The sequence below is a fragment of the Diceros bicornis genome, chromosome 16 (assembly GCF_020826845.1).
Source record: "Diceros bicornis minor isolate mBicDic1 chromosome 16, mDicBic1.mat.cur, whole genome shotgun sequence".
Classification (NCBI taxonomy): domain Eukaryota; kingdom Metazoa; phylum Chordata; class Mammalia; order Perissodactyla; family Rhinocerotidae; genus Diceros; species Diceros bicornis.
This window is the reverse complement of record NC_080755.1, coordinates 50,133,219-50,146,923: the sequence shown is the minus strand read 5'-3', so window position 1 is coordinate 50,146,923 and position 13,705 is coordinate 50,133,219. Positions and strand designations below refer to the sequence as shown.

At 45.6% G+C, this 13,705-nt stretch overlaps 1 protein-coding gene across 16 annotated transcripts in view; it reads right to left on the bottom strand.

The window, feature by feature from the left end:
• ZNF532 (zinc finger protein 532) overlaps window positions 1-11,543 on the bottom strand; it is a 109,182-nt gene extending 97,639 nt beyond the window's left edge. For 3 of the 16 annotated variants that reach the window (XM_058557225.1, XM_058557224.1, XM_058557223.1), the window contains exons 1-2: window positions 8,974-9,677; window positions 8,780-8,889 (exon numbers count right to left, since the gene is read on the bottom strand). Coding sequence is in view for 7 of the 16 variants with exons in the window: in XM_058557216.1 (XP_058413199.1) it covers window positions 8,780-8,847; window positions 8,974-8,987 (82 nt within the window). In the remaining 9 variants the exon portion in view is untranslated. The other 13 variants (XM_058557216.1, XM_058557217.1, XM_058557214.1 and 10 more) reach the window with 13 other exon arrangements.
• Window positions 11,544-13,705: the final 2,162 nt, after the last annotated feature.

Here is a 13,705-nt window from a genome sequence, read left to right as displayed (position 1 = left end):
GCTTGTTAGAAATGCAGAATCTTGGGTCTAGCCCTAATGAATGGTTGTCTGCATTTTAACAAGATCCCCTAGATGATTTGTATGCAAACTTAAGTGTGAGAAGTGCCTTCTGACAACAGGGGCACCCAGGACCAGTTGCAGGACTCTGGGCAACAGGACAGGACACCAGCAGCCAGCAGGAGCCGTTACTTGGGAAAAGCAGTATGGAGCAGTGGAATCAGGGGACAACTTTAAAGCCAGCCAGACCCTGGTCCAAACCCAGGGTCAGTCACTCACGAGTGGTGCAATCCTCGGCCAGTCACCTCACTTCTCCGAGTCTCACTGGGGGTGTTAACTATACCTCACAGGGGACAGCAAGTGTAAAGCATCTAGTGCACCATAAGTTTGCAATCAATACTGGTTCCCTTTCCATTCTGCAGAAGACACCAGCCCAGCATGGCTGTCTATACCCTGCAATCCAGAGGTGACTTAGGAACACCCAGGAGAGAAAAAAGGTTCCCAACTAGGGGAGAATGAGATTCTCTAAAAAGGAGAGCCTAACGCAGTTCTTACACTATCTTCCCAACCAAAGGAGGGGCTCAGTATCAACAGACAGGAATACCACAGTGCACCAGAGAAACTTCACTGCTGAATTTATTTAGATGTCCATCCAACATCCCAGACCAGCACTGTCCAACAGAAACGGAATGAAAACCACGTATAGAGTTTTAAATTTTTTGTAGCCATATTTAAAAAAGTAAAAAAAGGGGGGGGAAGGATGAAATATATTTTACTAAACGGTATTTAACCAAAATATCCAAAATATATCATTTCAACATGTAATCAATATAAAAAACATTAATGAGATATTTTATATCCTTTGTGTGTGTGTGTGTGTGTGTGTGTGTGTGTGTGTAAATCTTCAAAACTCGCTGTGTATTTTATGCTTACAGCTCATCTCGGGAGTAACCACACTGTTAAGTACTCAACAGCCATACATGGCTGGTGCCAACCATACCGGACAGAGCAGTTCGGGACAAAGATCCCCTGGATCCCTTCTCCACTCAATCTTGTATCAGCACCAAATCCCAGTGTGCAAGGTACAACTAGCTGGTCACAGTCAAGCAAGTGTGGGAAGCAAAGGGCCAGAGGAGAGGGACAGAACAGAGGCTTTAGCTAACCTGCCATATTTTCACAATCAAGGTTTGTTTGTTTTTAAAACTCTGGTCAACATGCATTACACCAAGAGACAGATAATCTAGACTATAGCCACTCACTGATTGGGCTGAATTTTTCTAGGAGAAAAGACAGTTAAAGCACAAGATTATAACTACAAATTTGTCCAAGATTTTCCAACTACAAATGAAAGTACAGCCAAGTAGGAACAAGCGCACTCCGCGTGCCTACATTTCACCCACTTTTAACCAAATGCAAGGCAGCTGTAATGGAAGACCTGCAGGAGACACTCATTGTGTATGTTCTCATGGCCAAAAAAAAAAAAATCTACTTATAAATGAGGTGAAAGGTAGGACACGAGAAACAACACCCTCCAAGACAGAAAAAAGAAATGTCAGGGCAAAGGCCCTTCCCCTAAAACAGGAAGGCTAAGGAACAGGATAGCTAAGGCTTTAGGGAGTACTTACCATGTACCAGGCACTCTGCTAAGCACTTGGTATGCATTTAATCTTCATAACAACCCTCAAGAAAGTATAGCTGAGAATTTCAGTGACTTGCTCAAGGTCCCACAGCTAGTCCTTGGCAGGACACAGGTTTATATCATTGAGAGCTAGGCAAAGGCAAGTAAAAAGCTCCATGGCCTAACCACCTAGATTTAACTAGAACACTAGGCATAATCCGTACGCAAGCTCGAGACCTCAAACTACCTCTCCCACTCTTGCTATGTTAAGTCAGCAAAACCGTTAAGGACTAGCTTATCAGTGAGTACCTGTGTGAGGCTTAATTGGAATAACTCATGTTTTCAGGTTCACCTGATATAAGGACTACAAATATGAGCTGGCTTATACAGCATCAAAACACTTATAGATAGCGGCCCGCCCAGCGGCTTAGTGGTTAAGTGCGTGCGCTCCGCTGCTGGCGGCCCGGGTTCGGATCTTGGGCGCGCACCAACGCACCGCTTCTCCGGCCACGCTGAGGCCACGTCCCACATACAGCAACCAGAAGGATGTGCAACTATCTACTGGGGCCTTTGGGGAAAAAAAAAAAAAGGAGGAGGATTGGCAATAGATGCTAGCTCAGCAAAAAGAGGATTAGCGCATGGATGTGCGCTCAGGGCTGATCTTCCTCACAAAAAAAAAAACAAAACACTTATGGATAAATTTTGGAAGGCAGAGAGAACGTAATGATGGACACAGTAGTAGACTAGGAGTCCGGAGTGCTGGGTTCTAGTTTCAAACCTGCTATTAACTTCCTGCTGACCCCTCCCCGCCATTTTGGGCTCACTGTAGAAAATGAGGAGACAACCATAAATATGTGAAGTATTTCCAGCTAGGTGATCATTTTTTATAAAAACACTGAGCTTTGAATTTTCTAACCTAATAAGTTTTTCAACAGTTATTATTATTCAGATCCCTAGAAAGAATTTGTTCCTCACACAACAAAATTATCAAAATCAATACACAGTACTAGAACCATGAGTCAGCCTTTGGAAAGCAGGAGTACGTGTCCCAAAAATAAAAGGCTGAGTTGAGAAAGCACTCAAAAATTACAACACCTTGATTTTATCCTTCAGTCTCTATGAATCCTTCAAAATGTCCGGAATCTCTAATTATCTAAAGTTGTAATAATATCTGACTGAAAACAAAACAGTACAAAACCTGCATTTTCAGGGCCTAACAACCAACGACCAGAGGCTACTTAATAGGGAATCCTTGGGACAGCTAAAAAGGGCATTCTGAGTTTGTCTAAAAATTACTTCCGTCTCCAGACTTAGATTAAGCAGAATCTGCTCTCCCCCTCATCCTAAAACAGGCAGAAATTAGAACTTCCTGTCCATAGAAGAGGATTCAAAGAATTCTTTAAACTCTGTTTATTTATTGTTGGAACAAGAGATTTTTCTCAACACGACTTTCAACGTACTTTGATTTTCCCATCCTTTTTAAAGAATAAATAAAACAAAGACATCTCTTTGTTCCTGCTCCTTTCCAATTTGTATCCTCAGTCGAGTGCCCAGTAAAAATGTTTAAGTCTTTTCAACATGCTATTTCTAGCACCGTCTCTGGTGTAGATACAGATTCTCCTCTCTCCATGATGACTCAAGTCAGGACAACCTGGCTAATTACAAGAGCCCTTTACTGTGTCTCAAACGCCTCCATTACGTATTCTCATCTCCACCGTTTTCAACTGCTTCTTCTAACCTGAACATCATCAGGGCCTTGCTGTCTATCACCTACTTGTGGTAGCACCTACTTACTTGTGGCCTCTCTCAGGCTCCTCCACACCCTTACACACCTTCCATGACTACCCCTTGTCCAACAATTGTGCTCCCTCAAGGCAGAATAGCCCAGTGGTGAGGAGCAGCCTTCAAATTCTGCTTCTACTACCATTTATGAGCTGACAGACCTTGGCCAGGATCTTGATCTCAGTTGCCACTGCACCATGGGGATAACAGATACAGCTCATCTCATTGTTTCAGTATTAAATATCTGGAAATGCCCACCATGATGGAGTGCAGTTTCTGCAGGTGTTAGCTACTAACATCGTTTTCTGCCTTTCTGGAAATGTCTTGCCACCCAACTTTCTGAAGCGTGTATCCATCCAACTTTCTTTGTTTCTTCAGCACCCTCTTGCATTTATAGTTTTTACTACATAAACCACTATCTTATGGGATCCCAAACTCAACCATTTTTACAATTTTCTTCTATCCTCTCTGTTCTATGCTAATTCCTCCCAATCCACGCCTCTCACCCAAACAGAGGCAGGAGCCGAAGGACACCTCCAGGGACAACTCAACCCAAATTTGACTCACTGCATCAAGACCCTCCACCTCCACCTCGGAATCTGTTCTGCCTTCTGAACTCAGTATCTCACAGACAGGAACGACCAGCGGCAGGTAACCTCAGTGACCAACCTTGGAGGCATCCTCTGCTCCTCCCTCTCCATCATCCCCCATAGCTAACAGGGCACCATCACACACACACCCGCCCCCTGAAGCAGCCACCACCTACCACTCCATCCCCACTGCAATGCCTTGGATCAAGCCCTCCTCTTCTCTACAGGATTGCTGCAGTGGTCCCCTCATTTGAACTCCCTGCCTCCAGCCCAAACAGCCTCATTTCCATCCTCATGGTACTGCCCCAGGATCTTTGTCATTACAAGTAAGTCTTTCTGCCTATACTGCCTACACAGGTCCACACTCAAATGGACAGTATAGAAAGACCTTCAGAAGTCTGTCTTTGATGCCCTCCTAGCTTCATCTCCTATTCTCCCACAGCCCACTCTCCCATCCCTACTTGCAACAGCAAACTTTCTCAGTCACTTTCCATAAGCTGCTCCATTACTCTCCTCTCTTCCCCCAAGTCTTTGCCTGCCTTACATATTCTTACCGGTTTTTCACAGTTCAGCTCAAAAGCCACCTCTTCAAGGGCTCCTCCCCCAACACTTGGCATTAGATGGCCCATTGACATTCCTATCATAGCATCTGTAGGCTACTTCCCTCTAGATTGTTCTCTCTGGATTCCTTTTCTCTCAGTACTCCCAGTGCCCAGCACAATGTCTGGTGCTTAGTAAACTTCAGTATCTGTTAAATGGATGAAATAATCCCCAAATTAACATCACTTCCCACTTCTCAGGCTCTCCTCCCTCTTCATCACCATAACCTTGGTCTATTTGTTCTTCCCAATCCTGAATGTTATTTTAGTATTTTATCCTCTAAAAAAAATCTGCTTCCAAAATCTCCCTACTTCATTGCTTTGATATTGCTGAAATATTTTCACTTCCTTAAAAGACATAAAGGCTGAATAATAATTTCAAATATTAAAACACCACCAATATTTTGGCAGTCAATAAATCAGACAAATTATAATTAATAATAAGTTGTTTACGCAACTAAGACCAACAGAGATCTTTGGTGCCACTTTCCAAAATTTTGATTCTATTATTGTTTGGTGTTTTACTGAACCTGAAGATAAATGTAAAAATTAAACTGCCAAATGTTCCTAGAGAGAGTAAAAATAATTGCTGTAAGAAATAAAGGTTGTTTTACCACTTGCAGTTTTGTTTCCACTTTTGGCTAATTCCGATTAGTTCTGGGTTATAAAGCATGTCATCCCGTTAGTGAGTGGTCTATTATCACAATCATCTCCCATGTGTCTTCAGACAATGTTCGCTACAATCTCTTATTTGGCAAGTCTAACTGCAGCTGACAAGGCTAGATCATTTTTGTGAGCTATGACGAACTGAATTTATTTTCATTCAAACTTCTAATTCTTACATACTTACCATATGACCCACACATCCCACTCCTAAGTATTTACCAGAGACATAAAAAGTTATGTTCAGACAAAAACCTGTATGCAAATGTTTATAGCAACTTTTATTAACAATCACCAAAAACTGGAAACAACCCTAACGTCCTTCAGCCAGTGAACGGATAAACAAACTGTGGTACATCCGTATAGTAGTCTTCAACTTGGCCATAAAAAAGAACCAAGTACGGATACACACAAAAATATGGATGAATCTCAAATGCACTTTGCTAAGTGAAAGAAGCCATTTGTATGACATTCTGGAAAAGACCAAATATAAGGACAGAACAAATCAGCGGCTGCCAGGGGGTTGGGGTGGGGAAAAGAGTCTCACTACAGAGACAGCAGGAGGAAAGTTTTTGAGGTGATGGAACTATCAACAGTGGTGGTGGATACACAGTGCAATACATTTGTCAAATCCCACAGAAATACAGTACAGAGTAAATTTTACTGTTTGTAAATCTAAAAATTAAAAAAAGTTAATTATTTAATCATGACTTGGTTAAAGATCATTCCCTAAATAAAATTAACACAAAGGTATGGATTTCCTTAATGTGTAACTGTGGCTGTTACTGTTTTGTTGTTATTGTACGGTATTGATTAGGAAGAGACGGAGCACCCCAAATCTTTTCCAGATACTTCGTTTCCCCTGTGTTGGCAACCTTTGTGAGGTTCCACATCAGGGCAACTCCTGCTCCAGCTGTGAACAGCTAGATGGAGTTCCACCAAGGATACAGGAAAGATTATTCAAAACCAACGGAAGACAGACTTAACCCCACGGCAAAGCCCCAGAAAGCATCGCAAGGAAGAAATAAAGTGGGATGAAAGACTACAAATCCTAAAATTCTAACTCATCCTAGTCAAAAGTGTAAGCAGAAAATTCCATTTACAGGTTGGCTGCCTCATTCCTAGACCCTCCCTTAAAAAGGTGTCAAGGTGGGTGAAAGCAAGGAATCTCTTTGTGAGAAAAGTGGAAAAAAAAAAACAAGAGAGCAAAAGTCCTCCTGAACCTGGAGGCAGAGAGTTCTAACAGCCTCGGATCCATGTTCTTTGACATGGAAAAAATGATTCTAAGTAGGCAAATGATAAAAACAAGCAAAGGTTCAACACCCGGTGACACTTTCTTTCCAGTGTACCCTCGTCAGCCAAACCTACACAGTCCTTCTCCAGAGGAGACGGCCTGCCCATCCTCCTTGAAGACTGCTGCAGGCAATCCCAACCAGGCGCTGGGCTCCAGGCTCCAGGTGTGGCTGCCCACACAGCGACAGTGGCAGCGGCAGCAACGCACAGGCCCCGGCCCCAAGTGTGGATGACACCCTGTTCCCTCCTGGCTCTTCCAGGAGACAGAATGCTGTTGCTTACTCTCCACACTCTATTCCCAAGCCCAGAAAACTCTCCGCTCCTCTCCCGGAGACCTGGGCCTGCTACATTCTTACACCTCAGCAGGAGACTGCCACCTGAGACAGACCTCAACCCAAGATGAGCTTCCGATTCCTACCCTAGAGAACCAGCTCTCCAACCTCAAACAGCATTTGCAGCTGAAAAGACTGCCTAAATGCAAAACAAATGCTATTTCCAGGAGCCTCCTGGGGGGAGGGGGAGTAACAAAGCTAAAAACCACAGAGAGAGTAGACCAGAACATTCTGTGACATGCAATGCCTTACAGAGAGGGCTTTAAACATATTATCACGAAATACCCATCGCAAGGAGTTGGCTGTCAAAGTTAAATAAAAATCACTGACTTTCTAAAGACAGGAGTGAAGGACTAAATTATAAAACAGCTTACTGTCTTAAGCTAATTAAGGTTTATCATATTAGCCATCGGAGTTTTAGTTGGCACCAGAAAAGCAGGAACAGCATATCATGCAACATGGACTGCGATCTGCTTTGCAAGCAGATTTCTGCCACACTCAGACACAGAACCTCTGGCAGTCAAAAATGATGTCGAATTGAAAAACAATTTTAGCACAGTGATTTGTAAAGAATTTTGTTCCATCATGTAAGCTATTTACTGGTGTATCAGTCCAAGATTACATTTATCTCTATTAAATACTACACAGAGTACTCTGAGCTAACCCCACACTCTTGTTCCCTTTTTGCCAGTTTTTTCCCCACACTGGACGCTCTGCAATCATATGAAAAAATTTCTAACAATAAAAACGCTTGCATACTTGACACCCTTCACTGCAGATACTCTGCCCACCAACTGCCAGCACACAACTTAACCAATTCTAAGATCCTCGGCATTTCTGAAAAGACTCTATTCTGCTGAATGCAAAGAGGAACAAAACGCCCTCTTCAAAGCAGGGAGACATTTATTTTCAATCATGTCTTCTATGGGCTCCTCTTGACTGTACTTTCACCAAACCAGGAGACAGAACTAGTTCTATCCGATGTTGAGATAATCTTGGAGATGATTCTGGAGCTGCTGGTTTCCTGTTTAGGGAAGTTGCTGTTTTTTCCACAAGGAACCCCAAGGCAAAATGCTTAGTGTTCCCCAGTCAGCTCCCACTGCCTTTGTTCTTCACTTTCCTAAACTCATTACTGCTTTCTTCTCTGCTCAGCTAAAGCCTAGGGTTTGGGAGGGTGCACAAAAATGCCAGCTCACATCTAACCGCACTCTTTTAAGGCATTCGACATTTTCTATCATCCCCTCTGTAAAGCTTTGAGTTAACTGGCATCTTTTCACAGATGAAGCCCAACGACCGGTTTCCTCCTGGTTTCGCATTAGTATTCCACATTAAAATGTATGCCACAAATAATCCAATGGCAAACTCACCGTCAACAGCCCCCAAAATCAATAAAAGCCATTCCACCACTTGACTTGGATTGAAAAACCTTTCATGGTCAACACAGAGAGCAAGGCAAAAGAAAGGTGATGAAGGCACAAAAGGGAAATCTACCTGCAGATGCCTCAAATCCCAAAAAGGCGGCGAGGCTGCCTCTATTCGGTGAAGTCCTTCCTTTTCCTGTAATCATCGGGAAAATGCTACATGTGTACTGCTTTAGTCTTATGCAAAACAGTGCATTCTCCACAAGGCCCTGACGCCTACCATTCTTTAAACTTGTTTCTTTCCAGGCCTGATTCTTCTAAATGACTAGACATATGCAATTTAATGAAGTCATTCTGATTTCGCCTTGATAGCAATACCATCATAAAGTCACTCTAATCCCATTAAACTTGGATAACATTAAGAGTATTTCTTCTCCATTCCAAACCCAATATTACCTCCAGGGTACCAATCCACTGTCAGTCTGTATCTGAATGGAGCTTCAAATAAATTCTTAAATTCATGCTCAAAATATCATTATCTCACCTTGTGAACCTTGACCCTTTGGAAAGACTTTGGACCAATGTTCAGTTACTGTCACACAGTTGCATTCTCTGCAAATATGAAAGAGTTAAAAGCAGCCCCAGTCAACAGGCCTACAAGGAAAAAAAAGACAGCATGTATGCCTTACAGCATCACTGGAATGCATTTATGCTCATTTCCTAGAACAATACTGTTACCTTTTGGCCTTCATAACAGTCAGAAGTATCCCCAACACCCTTTAGTAGCTTCTAAAAGGAAAAGCACAAAACAGAACATACCCTGCAAAAGAAAAAAAGCATGCAAAGTAGCATTCTCCAGCAACAAACAATCATTACAAAATCCATCAGTTCATTTTGGTTTTGTTTTCTTAAAAACACAGAGAAAGAGAGAGAGAGACTGCATAAACCAAGTGTCCCCACCCTAGCAAGGCACATTGTTTTCTTTAATAAGGGTCATAAATCTCAGCTCCTTGTCCATCCTTTAAGCAAAAGAAAAAGGCAGGAAAAGCCCAAGTAATCTCAGACCTTGCAAACCTGCACATTTTTTTCCATCTTCTCTACACAGAATCTTTTAGGGCTCCATTAGTCACGTACCAGTGCTGTGTGGTGTCTAAGTGTGCGTTCACATACTGTGTTGGGATGGTACCTTCCTGCAAGCTCCTCTGCTTTTGGCTGCCATGAAGGGAGGAAGCTGCTATCCCACTGTAGTAGCTCAGTGACTGCATTGTGTTCAGGAGCTGATCTGCCTCAAACCAGTTTCAGCCGGTTCTGGTCACCCTACATAAAAAAGCTATGGCAACCCTCGCTGAGTTGCCAACAAGTCCCTGAAAATCATCAGCACAGGGGGGATCTCGCTGGGGGTGGCTTTTCCCTTTTAGGTCTTCGTGAACAGGGAAGGTCATCGTGTGTCCCCCCCACCACCACACAAGCGCACAGCCTTGGAAAGGCTCACCTCACAAGCACCCAGAGCCCCTCAGGGCCCATCCCCCCCTCCCCTCCACCCCAAAGCCCACCGCAGACACTGTTTCCCCCTCCTTCTCATTCCCCCACTTACCTCCCACAACCCGGCTCAGATCTTTGTGTACGTGTGTGTCAGTGTGTGTTCTCTGTGTTGGTGGCTGACAAAGAGCCCCCAAGAAAGCAAATCTATGTGTCTCCTCACACTGGATGCGTCGGCTGCAGGAGCCGGCCTCGGCCTCCTAGCAGAGTGGTGCTGGCTTGTTGACCAGGCTCCTCTCTGCCTGTCACCCCCACCCCACCCAGCCCCCTCCTCCCGTCCCTCTCCTCTCTCTCCCAGCCCTGTCACCACCACCACCTCCAGCACCCCCCCAGTCTCCTCCTCCAACCTTCTCTTCTTTCAAGCACCTGGGGGGAGCAGTCCAAATCCCTTCCCCTCGGGGTGGAAAGCTAGAAATGCCTGGGGTGGGGTGGGGTGGGGGGGCAAGTTAAGCGGCGGTGGGAGAGGGACACAGAGGCCTTTAAAAAAATGCTCTGTGCTCGGTCCGCGCTGGCGGGGGTAGAGGCGAGCTCCTGCGCTCACGTGGCCCCCCCTCTGAACCTGTGGGGCCTAGCAAAACCGGCTGGTCCTCGGCCCCCCCAAGGAAGCTGGCGGGGCGCGAAGGCCAGCAGTCCCCCAGACCAGGGTGGGACAGGCCACTGCAGTCAGGCCAAGGGGCCTGAGCCTCACGCGCTCACCCCAACCCGCAGGGTGGGCACGAGGGGTCGGCGCCCCCGCCTCTCCCTACCCACCCGCGCCCCTTCCTCCGCGGCCCTGCGCCCCTCGCTCGCCCCGGCGCCCCGCGCCCCCGGCCCCCAGGCGCACACCCACCCCCTTCCCGGGGTTGGCCTTCGCAGCGGTCAAGCCCGGGCGTCTGGGCCGCAGCTCGGATGACCTTTGTTCAGCGCGGCGCCGCCGGCTGCTGCTGCTGTGGCTGCTGCTGCTGTCGTCGGAGCGGCGGCGGCGGCGGCGGCGGCTTCCATGTTACGGGCGTGTCATCTGCATTCCCGCTGCCGGGGTCTGTGTGTGCGTGTGCGGTGGAGCGGCCTCGCCGCCGCCGCCGCCGCCGCCGCCCGGGCTCCCGGGCTCCCCGGGCCGCCCGCCGCCGCCGCGGCCTCGCCGTGCGCCCGGCCCGGGCCCCGCGCCTCCCCGGGCGCCGCGCTCTAGGCCGCGCGGCGGCGGCGGCGGTGGCCCGCCACGCCGGGGCCTAGGGCTGGGGGTGCGGGCCCGGGCGGCGGCGGCTCGGCCCGAGCGGCGAGCGAACAAAAGGGAGCGCGGGAGAGGGGGAGGGGGCGGCCGGAGGGGGAAGGGAGGCTCCGGGGAGCGAGGAGGCGAGAGCGCGAAGCCCCGCAGCCGGCGGGCGCGGACGGGCGGCCGGAGCCGCCTCTGCGGAGCGAAGAGGAGCCCCGCAGCCCTGCCAAGTCTCGCCCATATGGGGCTGCTGGATTGCAACTTCGCCCCAGAGAGCGGGGTGGTGGTGGTGAGGGGATGGAGGGAGGGCTTCTTTTTTTTCCAGCGACATTTCAGGCTCTCACCCAGTCCTTGCCATGGCCCCAAGCCGCAACTTACTCGAGTGGAAGGAAGCAAGGCCTCGCCAAAGATGGTTGAAAAAGACCGTGAGCCTCTACCCAGGATCTTGAAGCCAAGGTGGTGTTTTGTTATCCTCGTAATGGTGGCAAATAAGTAAGAGGAGAGCACGCTATCTTCAGAGAAATTAATCTGAAATTCTCCCTGGAGGTGGAAGAAGGGGCTCTCTTCTGTTTAGTTAGTGGTTTGGAGCCCTTTTCGCCTTAAACTGAGCCACAAAAGAATGGAAGACACCCCCTGGGGTGGAGAGAAAGCCCTGGTGTAAAAGACACACGTTTTGCTTTCAGAGAAAAAGCCACTGGGGCCAGATTGAAACATGGCATGTTCAGTTCATGTAGGTTTTTTGTTTTTTTTAATGGAGGAATGATATTGAGTAAACAAGATGTAATAGCTAGGTCTTTAAATTCAAGAAGGGAGATGGTGTACAAAAATGTAACAAGCACGTATTGTACATACAGCAGGTGGTCATAGCCTACAGAACGCAAAAAGATACATATATAAACCTCGTCAAGACCACAAAGGTGCATAATCGTTAACTCATCCGAGAGGGAGATAACATATTACCACCACATCAGGCATGCTATTTATCCAGTCCTGTATCCTGGTTCCTACATGGTTCACAGACATGCACTCCATTGAAAGTTTTTTAAAACGACAGAGAAACCCCATGTCAAGCTAATTGTGCTTACCCTGGAAATAGGACAAAATGGAAGAAGCTGCAAAGATGTCACCATAACCTCTTAAAAAGGCTCACTCTTGTTTGATCGGACTCTGAAGATACTAATATTACTCGAGTAGCAAAGTGAAAACTCCCAGCATAGGAAGCGTTTCTGTGTATTTTAAATTAGATTAATTGGTTAATATTTGCAAAGTGTGCTGAAAAGTTTTTTTTTTTTTAAATCTCAGTATGCCTCTTCTTTGCATTAACGTCCATTGAGGAAGCCATTGTTCTCCGTTATGGGGGCACTGTATGATGTAAATTGGAAGTAGCATTTCTGCTATTTAAGACTTTTCATGTAAATGGACCGAATGATTGTCTCACAGAAGAGTAGTTGGTCTTTAATTTCAAACGGCAAATTGTTTGGAGTTGCACATAAATTGGGACACATATTTACACGTGTTTAGAAAGACCTATGTAATCTGCAAATTTTGCCAGCCACGGTCTCACATTTATCAGGGTTACAAGATGATGAAATTGAAACTCGCATCTTCTTTTAGCCTGAAAACGGTGCCAGTACTCTGTGGGTTGAGTTTCAGCTGTACCTGGGCTTAATTTCATTTGAAAGGAGGCCTTTTTTCCCCTCCCGAAGGTGGGCCTTCATTAATATGCATGTTAAAACATTACGTGCCTTGAAAGGTATACAAGGACCCGCTTATCTGAAATCTTGATACGCTACGCATTACAGTATACGGAATTTCATAATGTACATACCGTAGTAAATACTCGGTTTCCCAGATTTGGAATCTTTGTTTACTTAAAATACTCTTGCCCCTCCCCCATTCCCTTCTCTTAAAGAGTTGAAAGCACAGCTCCGCAGTGTTTGAATGGTTACAAGAATTGTACTGCCAAAACTCAAGTCTGGATTGCTTATCATAAAGAGTCTTCGGTTGTAGAACTGCCTCATGGCTTCATGATGCCAAATACTTTTTGAGCAGCGCTTTGTACAAAGCCCAGTGTTCTGGTCAAGCTTTGGCTAGAGGAAATTAGTTTGAAAGCACAATTCATCATTTGCACAAACGGGAACAGATAACATTACATCTGCTTTTAAAAACCATAAACAACCAGAAGTAAAAGATAATAATTTCTTGCAAATTATCTCAGTTCTATTTTTATAAAGAGGATTTTGGAGAAACCCCTTTGCCTGGTAGACCAATAGTTAAAAGCAAAGCACCCATCTTAATCCATTCTATGAAGTCATTGAAACAAACAGTTTTTAGCGTATTTTTTTTTTTAAATGACAGTACCCCTCTTTCAAAAAATCAATACAAAAGTTTAGTCTATTATCCCACATATGTAAGGCTATCTTGGGCACCACTCTGCTTTGGGCAACAATAGAAGTAACTCGACTGCAAGAATGAAATAAACTATTATTTGAGTGCTGTAGATAAGAGAGGGCAGAACAAAGAAATCATATTATTCTTATGCCAAATAGAAACTAAAGGAATTCCAAATCCTTTGGGATTTTGTTGTTGCTGTTTTTATTGCTAACTCACAATGTCTTACATTATCCTCCAGTCAGTGTATTGCAAAATCTCAGCTTTTTTTTTTTTTTAATCCTTTTGTGGTTTGAAGCCAGCTTTGCAGGCGCATATAGATATCAGTCTACACATCATACTTTTCCCTCC